The 19,386-nt window shown below is 36.0% G+C and overlaps 1 protein-coding gene across 5 annotated transcripts in view; it reads left to right on the top strand.

The window, feature by feature from the left end:
- Window positions 1–19,386, top strand: part of LOC149148178 (guanylyl cyclase 1) — a 396,584-nt gene that overhangs the window by 149,875 nt on the left and 227,323 nt on the right. For all 5 annotated transcript variants that reach the window (XM_089445745.1, XM_089445748.1, XM_089445747.1 and 2 more), the window contains one exon: window positions 6,052–6,140. In XM_089445745.1, coding sequence (XP_089301871.1) covers window positions 6,052–6,140 — 89 coding nt within the window. The remainder of the gene's footprint in view (window positions 1–6,051; window positions 6,141–19,386) is intronic.

Genomic DNA, 19,386 nt, shown 5'->3' on the forward strand with positions numbered 1-19,386 from the left:
GAGACAGAGAGTGATGTGCTTCCTTATCATTCTTGCTATGCTGAGATGAGACAAAGATTGCGTTTAGACTCCAAAGGCCTGGGGAGTGACTCGGCCAGCTACCCGGCCGGGTTGACCGAGTCACATATGACTCGGCCGAGTCATTGGATGACTCGGCCGAGTCATATGTGACTCGGTCAACCGAACTGGGTAGCTGGCCGAGTCACTCCCCAGGCCTTTGACTCGGTTCGACTCGGCCGAGTCGGAGTCGATTCGGCCGTTTTGTAAAACAATGTTATAAATATTAATTATTTTAATATCTCCTGAACTGTTTAGAATCTGCCCAAACCCTTTCTGGGTATTGGAGATCTCATGTGCCCCAACCTATCCACCAAATTTCGTGGCTAGAGCACATCCGATGTTACCCCAAATCAACACCCTCCTCTTCCTTCACCATGTAACTCTCCCTCTGAAATCGACTCTTACTCCTTGAGAATTGATATCTCTCAGGTTACTGAATATTTGCCCTGGTGTGCCTCTAAATGACTCTCAAGTCTTCATTTATATTTTTCCTATTGAGATATCAACGACTGTGATCTAATCTCTAATCAATGGCTAAGATTAAATTAGATTTGATCCTCGTCTCTTAGAAGCTTCTCACCCATATTTTCATTAATATCCTTTGATATTTTAATTTTCCTAAGTCTAGACTTAGGAACCCCATTAAAAATATTAATTATTTTAATAAAATACAATTCGGGTGGAATTTCACCAAACGATTTCTGGGTCTTGGAGATCTTATATGTTCTAACCCCTCCACAAAATTTCGGAGCTAGAGCACATCCGATGCTACCCAAAAATCAACACTCCCTCTTAGTGAGGAATGTGCTCTAGCAATACCTTCAGCAGAAGTATCACATTGGTCCACGGCATTGGTCCTCTGCGCTGCTGATATGTGATCCGACAAAGATCGGATCACATATCAGCAGTTCATGTGTCATGGTTATTCCATTCTGCAAGTTATGTAATGTAAATGATCTTAGTAAAACTTTGAATCTATGTAGCAACTTAAGTTAGCCTATAATTTGGTGATGAATTTCATCCTAGGAGTTTTTTTAACCTTACTGATTACTCGTGTTTCTAGACACGGCCAATCAGAAGAGTTTTTTCCCCTAGCTTAAACCCCAAAGCTAGGGTGAAATTTATTGTCGAATTATTAGGTGAGTCCTAGTGTTTTTAGTCGAATCTGATGTAAAAGTGGTTTGGGAATAATTTAAGTAGTTGGCATAATTATTTTATTACAAATCACTTGGTTTACTAGATCATGTTGTGTTGTAGATGGGTTATGTGTCTTGAGGGTTTAAGCCAAATGTGTATTCCCTCTTTGAGTCTTGTAAATGAAAAATGTTATGTATTACAGGGTTGGAAAAATAATCAATCCCCTTGTGTAAATTAACTAATTTTTCTGGCAATATAAAATTAAATCCTAAGCCAAAAAATTAATTAATTAGAGTCAAATTAAATTGTGTTAGGAAAATAAATTCTCCAAATGGAAAAATTCGTGGGTCTTAAAAGAGTCATTTTTTAAAGGTCCTCCACCAAGTGAATATTTTATATTTCAAGAAAATTTGGACCCTTGGACCGCGGTGGTTAAGTCAAAGTTAGATTTTTGAGGAAATTAGCTCAAAATAATTAGTTTTGAGATAATTAAAATGGAATTAAATGATAAATTCGAAAATTCCTCAAAAATAAAAAATCAAGGGCCAAGATTAAAAGATCTTGAAGTGTTTATCAACGACCAAGATTATTTTGACAATGATCAAAGAAACTAGCTGTTATTTTTCCATTTGGAGGATTTATCTATAAATTAGAGAGTCAGTTGAGTCTTTAGTCATCTTGATCTCTGGTAGAATATTGCTGTTGAAACATTTTTGTAAACTATTGTCCCACTGAGAACTATTTTTTCTTCTATAATAAAAGACTTTGGGGTGCAACTTGAGGTGTTTTTGTACGTTGATCTGTGGTATTTATTGACTACGAGCTTCCTATGTTGTGCTTTATGTGATTATTTTAAGATAAGACATAGTGTATGTAGGTACTCAATCCTTTGTCTCCAAGTTCATAGACTGTGGGCAAGGATCATTTTGCTTGGATCCCTAGTTTTTATATTGTGGATTAAATCTTTGCTAAGGCTATAGTGAGCATAAATTTTCTGAAGCATTTCTAGTCATTCTTCAAAGAAAAAATATTATAAAACTTATTCTCTCAAAATTCATTTAAAAACGCTTGCATAATGTGTAAAATAATTTTGTAATTTTTATTGTAAATTATTTTTTCTAACTTGGGTTGGGGTTTTTAGAGTTATTTTGTATATATTTGGGGTTTGGGTGTTGTATTTTTATTTTTTGTAGGTTGTATCAAGGGATCAAGTTTAAGGAAGAGCTAGATCTAGGCCCTTGAGGGTAAGATCTAGCCTCTTGAAGATTTTGCAGGGCTATCCACTGAAGATTATTCAACAAAATTCAGATCCAAGGGAGAATAAATTTCTCGAGACAAGGGTTTTACTTTTCATCCCTTGCGGGACCAGATCTAGCCCCTTTAGGGCCAACGTCAACATTCCTCCTCCTTGCGTCAGTCTTCTAACCCGCTGTGTCCAAGTTTTTGGCCTCTCTATGGCTGGTCGTGAGGCCTAGGGGCCTCGGTCTTCTCCCTTCCTCCTTGCGCTGAGGGTTTTAGCCCTTCCCAAGGCTAGCTGTAGCCTTTCTTGGCCTCGACCTTCCTCTGGAGGGCTAGACGACTGCCTTAGAGGGCTTGCCGTGGGCTTTTGAGCCCTTGAAACCCCAACTTCCTCCTTCTGTGAGCTTTCTCTACCCTGCGTCCAACCTTTTAGCCTCTGCGTTGCATCCTTTTGGCCTCCTCTTGCTTTTTCTGCCCCTGATCTATCATTCTAGCCCCTTTATCCCCAAACGCTGGCCTTCCTTGGCCTAGCATTGCCTCTTCTTGGCCTCTTTTACCCTAATTTGCCTTAAAACCCAAGATCTAAAGTTTTGGACTCAATACTTGGTTGTTTTGCAAGTTTAAAGTCTCAAAAATCATATTTTTCAGGTGGCAACTTGATCTTTAAGTTTCAATGAATTTCGACCAAGGGTTTTCATGGCCTTGGGCCTAGGGTTTGACCTTTAAACCCTAGTTTATCTCTGTTTTATTACAACAGTTAAATCGGTAAGAAATAAGCCCTAAAATCACATGCTACACGGTCAAAATTCTTAGAATTGCAAAATTTTCATTTTTACACATTTTGGCCACTTGGGCATCTTGGATTTGGCCTAGATCTAACTTTTAAGCTTGTTGGAATTTACTGCATAACTGAAAAATTCAGATCTGAATATTTCTTGAAGCATATACTTAATAAGGGTAAATTTTTTTGAATTTTCAGTTTTCGGCAAAATTTTACTAGTTTTAGGCATTTTGGGCATTATCTTTAGTGTTGGTAGCTTGCTGATCTGTCATTGTTTCATTGCTATAATAAACATATCAGTTCTGAAATTTGTTGAATGAAACTCTCCTAAAGTCCTCAAGATTGAATTTTTCAAGTTCTAGTGCAATTTTACTATTTTTGGGCATATTGATCATCTATTTCTGGTATCATTAGTTTGCTGATCTGTAGTTATTTTTTGTTGTAATTAATATTTCAGATCTGAAAATTTACCGAAGAATATATCTTAAGAAGGCTAATTCATCTGATTTTTCAATTAATCAAGTTACTTGGCAATTGGGCATATTTTAGCAAGCATAAGCATTGTTGGATTTGCATTTACTTATTGTTGTCACAACTTGTTTACTTTTGTCATAAACTATGTCTGCTCTCATAATAGTCACTTGCTGCTCATAAAAAAATCATAGGAACATAAAAGTGCCTAAGTATATTCATAGCCTTATGTTTGGTTACTTGTTCCTAGCATTTATATTGTGAAAGTGGCTAATATTGTTTGTCTTTTGTGAGTTTATATGAATTTATGCTTCACATCTAACAAGCTCATTGACTATAAGCACTTAAATCATAATTCAAACCTAGTGATAAATCTCTTGGGAATATTGGAATCTTGCGAATCTAGTTTCATATCTTTAGGGCATTGAGTAATAAGATCACGTGTAATCTTGTTTTACATCTTTGATAACTTTGATTGACATTTTGTTTGATAAGTTGGTTTAATTGGTTAAACATCTTGTGGAATTTTTGTGAAGATTGCACTTATTTCTTTCAGCATCTATCTTGCTTAAGATTGCATCCCAATATTGTTAAGTACTCTAGCTTTAAGGCAAATTCACAATAAGTACTTAAGTGACATAAACAATCTTAACCCAAGATAATCGCACTCATAATCTTGCACAAGCATCTTAGATCTAGCTTGCATTAATAATTTATCTCTTAGCATAAACTAGGTTGATAGAAATATAGGACAACCCTTCTCATCTAGCTTGAAGGGTCTCGTCAACTCTTCAGTGGTTAACACGGTGATCTTGCAGTCATGAGAGCCATAGTCTCTGCAGCACCGGAGGCATTAGGTGATAGGAGCACAACAAAGGTATCGTTAATCAGGCCCTAGCCTACTTCTTGTTGGCCTCCTTTCCACAACCTACCTAGGAGCCCAACTTCAAAACAGTTAAGGGAATGTTACATGTAGATTAGGCATATAACGAAAAATAACCAAGATCACTGCATCACACGTAGGTCATAGGATTTGCATATCATTTAGGTTAGTCAATCATCTCAAGCAGTAGGTGTCCATCTGGTCATTTGGTTCCAATTTACTATAAGCAAGGATTTGTGACTCCATTAAGGCACTAGTCTCATACTTCAAAATCTAATCGAACTAATAATCTTGCATAAATTCAACCAAGTGGCTAGGAGCCTAGGCCACTCATCCGTGTCTCCCAAACAAGTTGATTTCCAACCTGTTTCCCTTCACCTCATTCCATAGGGACTAACTCCCCATTGCCTACTATTGGGAGATATCTAGAACAGAGTGGGCGGGGATCAAAGTGACAACCCCCGTCCTGAGTGTTGTCGCAGTGCCTATACAATCTGGGTGACAACAGTCCCCAACTTGTCTCTTATCTCATTTCCATAGGGATTACCCCCCATTGCTCGCTGTTGGGAGGCAGTTAAAACAGAGTGGGCGAGGATTAGAGTGACAACCCCCACCCTGAGCGGTAGTTGCTGTGCCTGTACAATCTGAGCAACAACACCTCCTATGGGGTTACCCATTTTGGTGGGTAACAAGTCCTACATATTTTTCCTGAAAACCATCACAGGGGTGTATTTCCATAATTAACTAACAACTATAAAAAATGTTTTGGCATAGTAACTATCATGTATTAGGGGTGTTACAAAAACTTTTAGATTATCACTCTTAGATTTAGTTTTTGCAGTCAACTTTTTTATCCTATGATGTTATTTTATTCTTTCCTTCTTTCAGATTCTCCTCAATTTAGTTAAAAATGGTACTCTTATTGCCATTTTAAGGCTTTAAGTCAATTACATTTAGTTTTTATATCATGTCTCTTCTACTGGAGTTGTATGAATTTGCTATTAGGAAGGGAGTTCTTACTGAGAGTATTTAATTGAAACATCCATTCCTAGTCCTCTATATGTTACTATCAGTGACTCTTAAATCACTTCTAACGGTTCTTGCTACGGTTTAGTTACTTTTTAAATTCATTGATTTGTATAGCTTTGACACAGAAAACCTGAATGACAACAGATGTACCAAATAAGTGTATCCCAGCCTTAATTGAATAGGAAGCTGAACCACCATGGTTTCTTTTTAAAATTAAATACAGATTCAGTCCATTTCACAAACAAATGCTAAATTACAACTGATATAATTTTCAAGCATTAAATAGCCAATCGCATTTAATAACCAAAAGCCTACAAATGTTTTTCAATATTTGCATTGTTCACTAGATATTTTATTTTATGCTACACAATCCCTCACATTTCTTTTTAGTAATTAGGTTGCATTGTTAAAACTAAGTTTTGCTGACTTAAAATGGTTTTCCCTTCTACAGTGGAGATCTATCAGTGGTGAAGAACTCTCTATGCTTATCTTATCAGGAAACTATATTGCCATTGCGTTAGTTGACAAGTACAAACTCAGGTAATTTCTTGAATTTGACTGCTCCTTGTTCCTTCTTAAACTTTATGTTGATTTCGGGTCCTGTCTCTGTATTATGTTGTATACTTTTCCAATGACATTTTTCTCTGAAAGATGTTCAAGAACTATAACTAAGTTGAAACTGTAGATTCTGTTTGATAAAATTTGTTCATAAAGTTTACATCATAGCATAATGAGGGATATTTTTCATGTCACTGCAGCTAGGTAGATTTATTGTTCAAATATCATTGACAGCAATTTATTCTTGGGGGTCATAAATTTGTGATACTAGAGATATTGGCAAGATATTAACAAACTTAAAAAATACGAAATATGTTAATTTTTAAAATATAAACTATGAACAGCATCAAACAATCGCATCGCCACATAAATATAAAAAGAAGGCTGCTGTAAATAATTTATAAGATGGCAAATGCTACATCAAAGTTTCACCATTGATAGTGGTCCCATTAAATCTCAATACTTAATAGACAATACAAAATTGCATGAAATTCAAAAAAAGTAACAAATGCATTTCATGAGTTATGTACAATGATCGATATACTATCAATAACCTTTGCCCCTTTTATGAGCAAAGGTGATGGATCATTCTCTAGAAAAGGTAAGCCTTGTAGATCAAGTCGAACACCTATTGGTGGGTGTCTTATTCTGTGTAAATAACGAGGTTGTTATTTGACACTCTACTTTCCCCTCTTCCTCTACTTGTGCTAGGACATCCTCGTTACTTGCTCCTTCTCATCCTTATTTAACCATTTAGGTGACTTCTCCATAACATATCTCTTATAAATTTAAGCATTGCATGTTTGGTTACTGTTGATGTTTGTATCTCAAGTAGGTACTTTTGCACAGGCCTAAGTGTCTAGGCATGCAGAAGTCGTGCAAAGCCTCCTTAGCACACTTGCTCAAGTGTGAGCAAGTTGGTAATAACTTAGTCTAAGTCCAACTTAAGAAAAGCACATGATTAATTATGTTGGCTAATTTAGCTATTTTTTTTAAGAAAAGTAAAGTAATTTATTTTAATGATTATGTTTTAATCTCAGCTATTGATCTCAAGTGAGGTGAGATCTAATCTTAGCCATCAATCACTTTGGAGATTGGGGTTAGGGATTTAGCTCAATATAAAGTTATCAAAGCAAGGCTAAGGAGAGGAGAATGATACACCATATGGTGACATTAGCGATTAAGAGAGGGATTTTCTCAAGTGAGGAATGTGATACTTGTTGTCGCCTAAGATGTACACCTAAGTGTGGGAAAAGTTCCTAATCGCACAAGGTATAGTCTTTATGGCGAAAGTTCGAAACACTCAGAGAAGGGTCTGTCACCTATTCCCAACTCTCTCCTAGGCAAGCTATGGGGGCTAGTCCCAAAGATGGTTATGAAAGGAAAACTTGTTGAAAACACCTAGTTCTAGGAGATCAAGGGCAAGACAACTACCTCTCAATGTAACTTGATTATAGATTAATGAATGATTAACAAGTATGAATATTAATGAGCAAAAAATATTAATAAGATATATTCGATAAAGCAATATGACACTCAATAAGATATGAAGATGAGAGACCCGTTCCTTTAAAACAATGCTCAAATTACTTGCAAAGTAAAGAATTGATGATCCAAGTTACAAGATAGGCCTTGCTACAAGACAAGGTTAGTACAAGAAGTTGAAATATGAGCAATAAGATAGAACATGCAATGTAAATGAAACTTGTACTTCAAATAAATGCTTAGAAAAGATAGAACAATATGAAAGGACAATGAGCAAGTAATTTAAATGACAAGTGCAAGAGAAATAAAATACTATGTTGCAAGTAAGATGAAATGCTCACAAATCAACAAATGCAAGATGAAGCAATGTTAGATGAATGAATGTGTGATGCAAGAATCTTGGTTGATTTTAATTAAATGCCTAATCTATGGTGAAGACTTTCCCTCAATTCCTCGAAACTTGGTAAGGACTGAGGTGAACTGTAAGAAGGATAGGTCGAGGAGGCACTTATTCCATCATTAACGATACCCACCTAGCCTCCTTAACAATCCACATGCCTTCATTCCTACAAGGGCTCGACCATAAGAAAACTGCGAGGTCATGTGTTTGAACCTTTTCTCCAAACTCAAATTTCTTGAATTGAATGACAGTTAGGGAAGTTGGTCCTAAAATTTCTATCAACCAAGCTTATGCTTGGAGGTAAATTTTAGAGATGCAATCCTAGATCTAATATTTAAATGAGATGCGAGTGTCAACACAATGCTTCAATGAGATAAGGTGCTTCAAAAAGAGGAAAATGCCAATCCACTTATGGTAATATTATGATAAACATTTAGAACGCAAAATCGCAATGAGATTAGCTTATAACAATGATTCAATGAAGCATGTAAAGATTTACTCAATGAAACAAAGCGTTGAAGTGAAATGATTTATTGATTATATTAGAACGTCACTTCACTTATAATGTGTTTTTAGAGTGTTTGAGAGCAAATATTAATTGTTAATTTGGTAGCTCAGTGATAAATTCCAATCATTGCACCAAATTCCTCTTTTCGAGAGGACCAAAATTGACTTTTGAAGCCCACAATGACACATTTGATCAAATTGACCTAGAGGACAAATTGCCCCTCCTCCATCGCTTATAAATACAAGTCAAGGAGCCTCATTTGAGACATCATCATCAAATCATCTCATCTTCTCTTCTTGGGTTCGACACATTTGAAAATTGCAGGAATCTGTGTCTCTTGACACGTGCGAGCAAGAGGAAAGGGATGTGAATTTCATGGTATGTTCTATGCTTGCAGCCATTACTTCAATGTTTTATTAGCCCAATAAAAACTTTACTTTAGATTCATCATTGACGGTAATTGTAAATAGAACATCAACAATAAGTACAAGAAGATATGAGATGATAAGTGAATTGTGTAAAATGAAAAATATGAAGTGAACTTTATACTCAAGAATCAAGATACTCAAGAGACATGTCTCTTTGTGATTTAAATCACGTATCTTTGTAAATTAAATTCTAGTAAGTTTGCACATTTACATTTTTACCCATATTGGTTAAAGTGTTGAAAAACCCATAAATAATGGTGGGCAGTAACTCCTTGTAAGCATATTTATTTACATTTTTTCCTTATTCCATCTTTTACACAAATATTTGCATAAATTATGGTGGGTAGTAACTTATGGTAAATATGTTATTTACGTGAACATGAGCTATTTTCAACAAATTGTCATGTCCTTAGAGACATGACTCTTCAACACTAACTATTAGTCAATTGTTAGCAATCACATTAAAACTTCAGTAGCATTCACTTTTGATCATCATTGACAGTAATTGTAGATAGAACATCAACAATAAGTACAAGAAGATATGAGATGATACGTGAATTGTGTAAAATGAAAAATATCAAGTGAATTTTATACTCAAGATACCCCAGAAACATGTCTCTTTGTAAATTGAATCACATATCTTTGTAAATTAAATTCTAGTAAGTTTGCACATTTACATTTTTACCCATATTTGTTAAAGTGTTGAAGAACCCGTAAATAATGGTGGGCAGTAACTCTTGGTAAGTATATTCATATACATCTTTTTCCTTATTCCATGTTTTACACAAATACTTGCTTAAATTATGGTGGGTAGTAACTTATGGTAAATAAATTATTTACGCAAGCATGAGCTATTTTCAACGAATGGTCATGTCCTTAGAGACATGACTCTTCAACACTAACTATTAGTCAATTGTTCATTATATATATATATATATATATATATATATATATATATATATAGGAAGGGGAATTAGCCCCTAGTTGCGCTCTTTAACAAGAGAAAATTGCCGGAGCCAGAAATCTATTTTGACCAACACTTTGGCTAAGTTTGACTTTTGGAGATTGGGCATGATTTGACTTATTTTGACTTAGGTTTTTGGACTCTTTTAGAGGGACGAATTTCTTAGCACAAAAATCGAGAATTTCTGGGCACTTGGACTGTGGTTGACTTTCGGCTTGCAACTGGGGTTTCAACTTTCAACTGTCTTTGACTTTGACCAAGATTGAAGGAGATTTTGGTCACTGTTTTTATGGCACTTTGACCAGCTGAGCAAGATGCATTCTTTGACTACTGATCAGGTTCATATGCAGGAATATTGACCATTGACTGTTGACTATTTGTTGCTACTGCTGCTATCATTGACTTTGACCAAATTTGACTATTGGCTCATATTTTGGATACTGGTTGGGTAATTGTTGGACAAGTCAAAATTTTGGCTTTGATTCTTGTTTATGGATTTGGGCTCATTGTACTCTCTGCTGAATATTTTATGACAATCTAATAGAAGAAGAATTTCAAAGGGTTTTCCCCCTTGTGGGGCTTTTCTCTAGTCTTTGACCAAATCGGTGTCTCTTGTTGATGTTTTGATTGTCTCCTATTGTCATTGCATTTACTGTTCTATCTTCAATTACTGTAGATTATTGGAAGAATTAATTGCTACTGAAAAAATTGCTTAATAAAGGATTGAATAGGGCTAAAATAATTGAAATAACATAGAGCAGTGTGAAATTAACATGAATTATACAACACAAATAGTTATTTCAAATGATGGCAAATGAGATTGCTAATTAGAAAATTAAAGTTATGCTACTTTAATCTAGAGCACAAGTGAGATAAAGACAAGAATTGCTAACTTGTAAATTAAATTGAGTAGTAATTAGATCAAACAATAAGCAATGAAGTCTAGATCCCACAATGACCAATTCAAGAGATTAGAGCTAAAATGCAATAAACAGAAAATTAATCTAATGGATGCAAGCGATAAGTTAGTGATTAAATTCAAACCAAACTAGGAAGTTAGTCACCACAATAAAAAATCCTCCCTTTAAATAAGGAGGTGGGATACCATGGGGACAACCCCAAGCTCCCTCAAAGAAAAGATGCCTTTTAGTAATGATGTTACAATGAAGACCCTCTTAAACAGATAGAGAGAGGGCTTAAAATCCTCAAGGAGAATTTACAAATTTACACCTTGAAAGACAAGTATTTCTCTCCAAGACACAAACTAATGAATGAGGAAAATTCACAAAGCTATTTCAATGAATTACAGTGAGATTTTCCTTGAACAAACTGAACCAATCTTTCACCAAATTGTTAATCCAAAACTTCAGCTGTCCTAAGTGAAGAAAATTAGAGAGAATGCAAAAAGAGAAGGCCTCCTTCTGCTCTTGGCCTAGAGGAAAAAGGGAGCTTAAAAATTAAGTTTCAAGCTCAAACTGATGTTGCATCTCCTTTAAGAAATAAACTTGAAACCCTTAATGAAAATCCTTCTCTGCAAAATGACAAGGTTAGCAAAATATTTTCGTATCAGATACAAAAAAAACCCTCTTAGGCTAGAGAGGAAGAGCCTCTGCTACAACTCAGTTGTTTAAAAAAAATTATATGTTAGAGATCGAGCCTTTAAATAATGCTTCTCACCAAATCGGATCTGAAAAAGGCTTTCAAAAATTTATTTAAAATTTTAAGATCAAACCCTTATAGATATTTCATTTGGGAAAAAGTGCATTCTTCTTCTATGCTTGTGGCTTAGTGGAAACATACTAAAAAAAATGCTTGCGACCTCTAATTTTTTTTATTTTCAGAGATCTGCAAAAAAATTAACCTTCAAGATATAAATCTTCTTCGAATTTGATGTCAAAACTCTGAAAAAATATATGATTTTTTTGAACATAAGGGAATCAAGGTTAGGTTCTCGGCCTTGATGGAGAGGGCTAAAAACCCTTGCGGCTTTGATGAAAGAGCCACCAATTACTTGCGACTCCTCTTAAGATCTGAAGAAAATTAGTTTTGAAACCCCAAGCAAACTTCTGCAAATGGATCTCAGAGATTATTTCTTAATTCTTTTAATAAATTTTGTTAAATTTAATACCCTTGAAGATGTTTCATTTAGGAGCAAGGAAGACCCTTAAAAAGCTTACAACCTTCACAAAAATTTAGAAATTATTTCCAGGCCTTACAACAATGGATCTTTGCCAAATTTGAATTTGAAACCCTTCAAACTCTAGTGGCTAGGGCACACACAGAAGAAGAAAGAGAGGATTTTCGAAGCCACAAGCAAGGGGATTTACTCCACATTTTTTTTGATTTTGGCTTTGATGCCCAAAATCCACCTTCAAAAAATGTTTCCAAGAAGTCCAAGTCCAAACCCTTACTTTGTCTTCAGATCTGCAAGGAAGGAAGGAAAAAACCCAAAAAATATACACAACATCTATAATAGGAACATAGGGTTAGCAAATGTATACATTTATTTACAAATCTATTGGATCAAAGGAGAATGACTACAACTCCTCTCCTTGATCAATATAAATAAACTCTGATTTATCCAGATCTATTCAATTAAAGCACTAGATAAAGAGAACAAAGTAGATAAATAATTTTTTATTACAAGCAATGGCTAAGAAGCCCCTACAAAATCGTTAGATAAGTCTTTGATGGCAAACAAAGTAGGCTCTTCAACTTTTATGTCTTGGGAGTTGGCTGGTCCAACCAAAGACGTCTCCTAACACCCAATATTTGAATATTAGAATGATCTCTACACACTTATGATAAAAATTGTTAGATCACGAGGAGTTAGATAACACCATAAAACAAAAGACCTAGAGATACTGCTACATCGATTAATTTCAAAAATGCTTCTCTAACATCAAATACCAATGCAAGATACCTATGCAAATAGTAAATCCACAAACTGGCTAGTGAAATAACAATAATTTAGATTTAAATCTAGTAGAGCATTAAGAACAAAATTCAGAAAGATGTTACCATAGAAGATAGAAGAGGAACACCACCATGAATTGACCCCCAAAGAATTGTTTATTATTCATAAAATATTTCTAGTACAAAATTGTTTTAGAGCTTCAATAGCTAAGACCTTGATTTTCATGTGTTACAATGAGGAGCTTTGAGCTCAATTTATAGAAAAAATGAGAGATCTAGATTCCCCTCCAAGTGAAAACGGTTAGGTCCAATGAATTGCATAAATTTGACTTGATCCCAGAAGAAAACGACTAGTTGAAGGCTTGATCCATGTCAAAATAATCTCGTCCAGTGTTACTTGGGAGCGGGAGCGACATTTTCAGAAGCTCCCGGTTTGGGAGCGAATCCTTGAGCATTTTTTATAGAATATATATATATTTTATATTTTTTTAATATTTTGATACATATATGTTAACAAAAACATGTAGAATGATGAATTAGATATAAAAGACATAAAAAAACATAGATTGAACCATATAACAACAATCATCTAGAAGTTATAATCTTCATGAACCACATCCACAAGTTAGTAACATAGTAACATACAACATATTGAGTCTCATGATTCATCAATCTTAAAGTTTCAAGCTTTCAAAATTCAATATATGACATTTATCATTGTTGATCACCAAAGTTGTACTTGTAAGCTAAGTGTAACCGTTACAACAAATAATATCTAATATGAAATGAAATGTTATAAAATGAAATGAAATGAAACAACTTTCAACTTTCATGAAGCATCATATTCATAATTCATTACTAATGAGTTATAATTGCCAACTTCAAACTTAAATTGTCATATATTGTTTAAAAAAATATCATAATAAATATGAAAGAGTCAATAGTTATAAAAACTACTAGAAACTAGAAAATACAAGTAAATCTATTATTTATTGCTTATGCTTGGGCCTCTTGCCACCACAAGAAATGTCTAATTTTTTAGTCTTGTTGGAAAATCAGGATCTTTGTGATTAATATCAGTGTTGATAATATCGGTATCGGGAAAATATCGGCGAGGGTCCAAAAAATATCTTAGTGAAAATATCGGCAAATATCGGCAAGCATAAAAAATGCATATATATATATATATATATATATATATATATATATTTTAAACATATAAAACAATAACAACATGAAATAAACGCATTGGCACATAAATATGAAGAAAACACTGATATATATGATGTCAAATAGAAATGATACATCAAAGGCGAGACCAAATCTTGCTGATCTCTGATAATTGTCCATTTAGGGACTCAAATGTGGAGAACCAATACAAAATAACATCACATATATAAAAGAATCTCATCATCATGAGTTATACGTAGCATAACAAATAAAACTAGCAACTATCTATCTGAAATCACTGCCCTCTCCCCCTTTTACGAGAAAACATGATGGGCTGTTTGCCAGGCCTGCCCCTAGTAGTAGAAGGCCCTGACCCTGCCTCTGCACCTAATGTCAAATAATGAGTGCTAGGTATGGGGCTATGCTCTCCTATATCTATAGCAGATGGTGTTGATGCTAATGCTCCCGCAGTGTCCTCCTCCACCTCCTCCTGCTCCTCCTCTGAGTGCTGCTGCTCCTCCGACTCCGAGTCCTCTTGCTGCCCTTGCTTTAATGGATCATCTGCCACTGGCTCTAACCATGAAGGTGATTCCTCCATGATGGGCTCCTCAGACTCCACCTTCCATGGAGACAATACATCAATATTGCCTAAGAAAATGGCATCTGGATCCATTGGTGATTCTATTTGCCTCACTCGAAGTCGGATGTTGTAATGCACATACACCAAATCGTTGAGGTGTGCAAACTCCAACCTGTAAGAGTGTCAAAAAAAGTAATGAGTCTTGACTCTTGACTCTTGACACTTGAAGGTCATAAATTAAAAATTAAAAATTACATTAAGTGTAATTGCTCAACTGAAGGCTTGAGCTCAAAGTTATACTTGTTGCGCTTTTTGGCGTGTATTTTCTCAAATACACTCCAATTGCACTCACACCCTAAAGAGCTAAATGTTTGACTCAAGATTCGTATGGCCAATTTCTGCAAATTTGGTGCCCTTGCACCATAGCTTCGCCACCAAATATCTACAACAAAATAATGAAATAAAAAATTCAAAAATTTAAAAACATAATTAAACTTTCAAATAAAAGTTACATAATTGAATTTAAAAAAAATAGAATTATAAATTTATAAGTAAGGAAATTCTAAATTGAAAATTCTAATTTCTAATGAGTGATGACTTGTCACTTACGTGGCATGAAGAGGGTCCTTTCCCTAATAGCATCATCAAAGCCAAATAGACCAACACAATCTCGATAAGACTGTATCTCGCGACTGATTTTGCTACGAAGCTTAGGATCAGGTACCATCCTCTGAATATAGGAATGGAGCCCTTCCGTCACCTCGCTATCAAAATCAAAGTTGCATTTGTATGAAAATGCGGGGTTGAGGAAGAGTGTTGCTGCAGGAATGGGTTGATGAAGCATCCCTGTCCACTGACTATCGATCACATCCCATAACATCATCTGCCTATCAAGGCCAACAGAACCCTTGTCTGCATAATAGGAACGAATGGCCTCCTTGGCCCTATCCATGCCCTCATACAAATAAGCCATTGCAGGCTTCTCTCCATCCACCAATCTAAGAACCTTTACTATAGGTTCACTAACTGCACATGCTTCTTCTACTCCATGCCAAAATGACTCAGAGTACACCATTTTTGCAATGGCTTTCCCGTCATGTCTCATGTTGTATCTACAATTACGCCAATCATCAGACACAAACATTTGCTTCAACTTGAACTGACATCGAAGCAAAGACTGAAGAGTAATAAAGGTTGTGGCAAAACGTGTGATGGTAGGACGCCGCAACTCCTTGTTTCTAGTGAACCTCCTCATGAGGCTAAGAACAAAAGCATGGTTATAAATAAACTTGGGGATGCTCCTAGCCATATCAACCGTCTCCTTGATGAAGGAGAGTTTCCCCACATCCTCAAGCAACAAATCGAGACAATGTGCTGCACATGGAGTCCAGAACAATGTGGGATGCCTCTCCATAAGCATTTTTCCGGCAGACACATAATTAGTTGCATTGTCTGTTATGACTTGCACCACATTCTGCACACCAATCTCCTGAATGAACCCATCTAACAACTCACATATCGTTTCTGCATCTTTGATATGTTCTGATGCATCCAACGATTTAATAAACATGGTACCTTTAGGACAATGTACCAAGAAATTTAAAAGGGTCCTACCCTTCCTATCTGTCCAAACATCAGACATCACTGTGCATCCAGTAATTTCCCATGTCTTTTTCAACTCCGCCAATCTAGAGTTTATGTCCTGCTTTTCTGCTTGAAGAATTGGCCCCCGCAACTCCTCATATGTGGCACTTTTGTACCCTGGGCCCACAACAGCAATAGCATCACACATTGGCTGCCAAAATGGATTGGTTTTGGTGATGCTGAGAGGTAAGTCTCTCCAGAAAATATACCTCCCCATGACTCTATCTGCTTCTTGCTTCTCCTTCTTTTTAACAAGCGATTTTATGCCAGGTTGTGCTCCAGGTTCTGTTTGTGGAACAAAAAATGATGACCTGACAGTCACACTAGCAGTAGCATGTGATGGTGTGCCAGCTGTGGAGCCCCTCCCATTAGGGCCACTACCCTCAACATCAAAATCAGGAGAAGATATCCTGAAAGATCTACCTGCACGTTCAACTTAGTTTCTTTCGGCCTCTTCCTTCTTTTTGTCCTTTTCATCAATTGCCTTGAGCTTTTTGTATAAGCTCCGGACTAGAAACTGTACAAACCCCAACATCATGTCCACTGAGTCTAGCAAGATGGTATTTCAGTCGTGTAATCCCACCTGTCATCCTGGTCCCACATAATTTGCATGTAAGATATGCACGATTTGTCCCACCATCAAGGTTCCCATACTCCCAAAATGGGTCCAAGGCTTTTGGCATATTTGTATTTTGTAGTGGGCTAATTCAAACCTAGGGCACCAAAAAAAAATTGGAATTAGTAACTTAATAAGAAATACTAATAAGTTAATAACCACATCATTTTACAAAACAGTTTTAACTTTTTTTGCTACATTATTTGCAAATTGGCAATTTTGCAATGGGCATGAAAAAGAGAGCAGACTTAAGAGGGTAGTAAGCTTGTATCATGCAATAATTGCCACTTTAACCAAAGATGCCAAGCAATGAAAGAGCCTAACAATGTAAATGATATGCCAAGGAAATGAGGTGACTGTATATTACTTATTATATCACTATTACATAATTATACCACTGCTGTAGGTGCATTATCAAACCTTGGTATTCAACAAACAATCTTCCCAAAATTCACTTGTATGACACTAGTCTTTCAGACAAGGTTCGAATTAGATTTATTTCTTCATTAATTTATAGAGACTTTAGAAGCCAAATTTTACCATTGTTAACTTATTACTAGAGATCCAAATCATTCATATTAAACGTTGAAACCAGCATGTCAATCCTAAAAATTTATGAAAAAAATGCTAAACAGTGACTAACAAATGAATGCAAATGATTTCTCAATATATTATGGTGACTGTTAATTAGTTTTCTGGCCACTGTTTAGATGTATTATACCACTGTAAACAATGTTTCTCGAAGCTGCAAGTGAAACAGTGAGGAAGAGAGAGGGATAAGGAGGCAAACTTAAAACCCTTGCATTTGCTCATGGGCATGAAAATCTTTTCAAATGGAAAAAAAAATTCAAGCAAAATGATTGTAGGCAAATAGGCAAGCAAGAACAATCCTAAAACTAACAAAAAATTCATTAAAATAGGGGTTTATTTGAACATACCTGTTAATGGAAGAAATGAAATTGTCTCACTGTTCTTGAAGCTTAGATCAATGAAATCTTCGTTGTTGGTGGTGATAATAGCTATGGAACGCTCAAACCCTCCTTGGCAGCAACCACATAGCTCTCCCCTTCCTTCTCCAGCAATCAGAAATGAAAATGATTGAAAAAAACCAAAATCGGATTTTTATAAGCCGCGCGGAAATTTTTGACTGTCATTGGGCGATATTTTCGGGAGCCGAAAATATCGCGATATTTTGTTGGCGATATTTCGGCTCGCTGAAAATATCGCGATATTTCCGAATATCGCCGATATTATCAACACTGATTAATATCACCCTCTAAGCATTAATATCCAGAGGTATCTTTGTCATTACCTCTGTATCTATATAGGGATTTTTGTCATTAATATCACCTTGTAACCATTAACATAAGATAGAAAAAGCATAGCATGTTAAGTCAAGATTTTGTTTGAGTGATGCGTACATTTTTAGGAGGGTCATGATAGAGGAGTTCAACAACCATTATCACTAACATCAAGGTACATAGAGGGATTGGTGCTCTTGATTAAATACGAGTTCCATACCCTAATATATGACAAAATTCAATGGAAACATTGCAATCCCCTAATCCTGAAATCTTGAAAAACTGACAAGTCTGCTGGATTTTGAATGAAATCTAAAATTCTATTTTCTTCATATGAAATCCAATGAGGTCGGAACCACTCTCAAACATCCTAAGTCATTTCATGGTAATGTTAAACATTTAAGTAAAAGGATGAAGTGACATTTTCCTTGATCTTCATTTTCATCCTTTTACTTTAAGAATTTAATATTACCATGAATCACATATCAATACTAGGGCCATAGGCTTGATCATTAAGCTTCCCCTCTCAAAACTTATTTGTTTCTTTGAAAACAAATTGCATTTGGAACATTACTGCAAATTTTTTTTTGGCAAAAAAACCTACACGCTCTCGAAATGGCAGGGAGAGTTTTTTTTTGGGAAATGCACTCCCAAAAACGCTCCTTGCAAAAAAAGCTAAATGCTCCTGAAATGGCAGGGAGAGCTTTTTTTAAGGAAGCACGCTAGCGTGCTTCGGAGCCGCTCCCGCTTAGAGCGCACATTGGGAGCAGGAGCGAGATGGGGAGGCGCTCCCCCGCAACTCGGATCTTGTCCCTTGATGCCTCGGTTGATTTTGAGGAAAAAATTCGATCTCCCTTGAAGACAGAGCTGAATTAACCAAAAATTCGATCTCCCTCAGCGCGAGGCACCAAAAGAATCATAGACCGACCCATAGACACTGAAACCAGATCAGTGCGGCCCTGGGGGGGCCGACCCACCAGATTGCGCCAACGCTCCAGGATCAGTTCCACCCCTGTGAGGCGTTTCAGAACTTCTAGGAGACATCAACGACAGCCCAGTATGCCCACAAGACAGCAGACTTTGACGAGCTTCTCTCAGTTTTCTTCTCTCGACCTCGGATGTTAGGAGTAGGGGTTAGACAGGGCCCCCGCCCCCCCTCTTCTTCTTCCTCTTCTCCTTCGTTGCTTCATCGTAGCGCTTTGTTCCGAAGCTTCTT

The sequence above is a fragment of the Pinus tabuliformis genome, chromosome 9 (genome assembly GCF_031772625.1).
Source record: "Pinus tabuliformis cultivar Carrire ecotype Pingquan chromosome 9, CPIR1, whole genome shotgun sequence".
NCBI lineage: Eukaryota > Viridiplantae > Streptophyta > Pinopsida > Pinales > Pinaceae > Pinus > Pinus tabuliformis.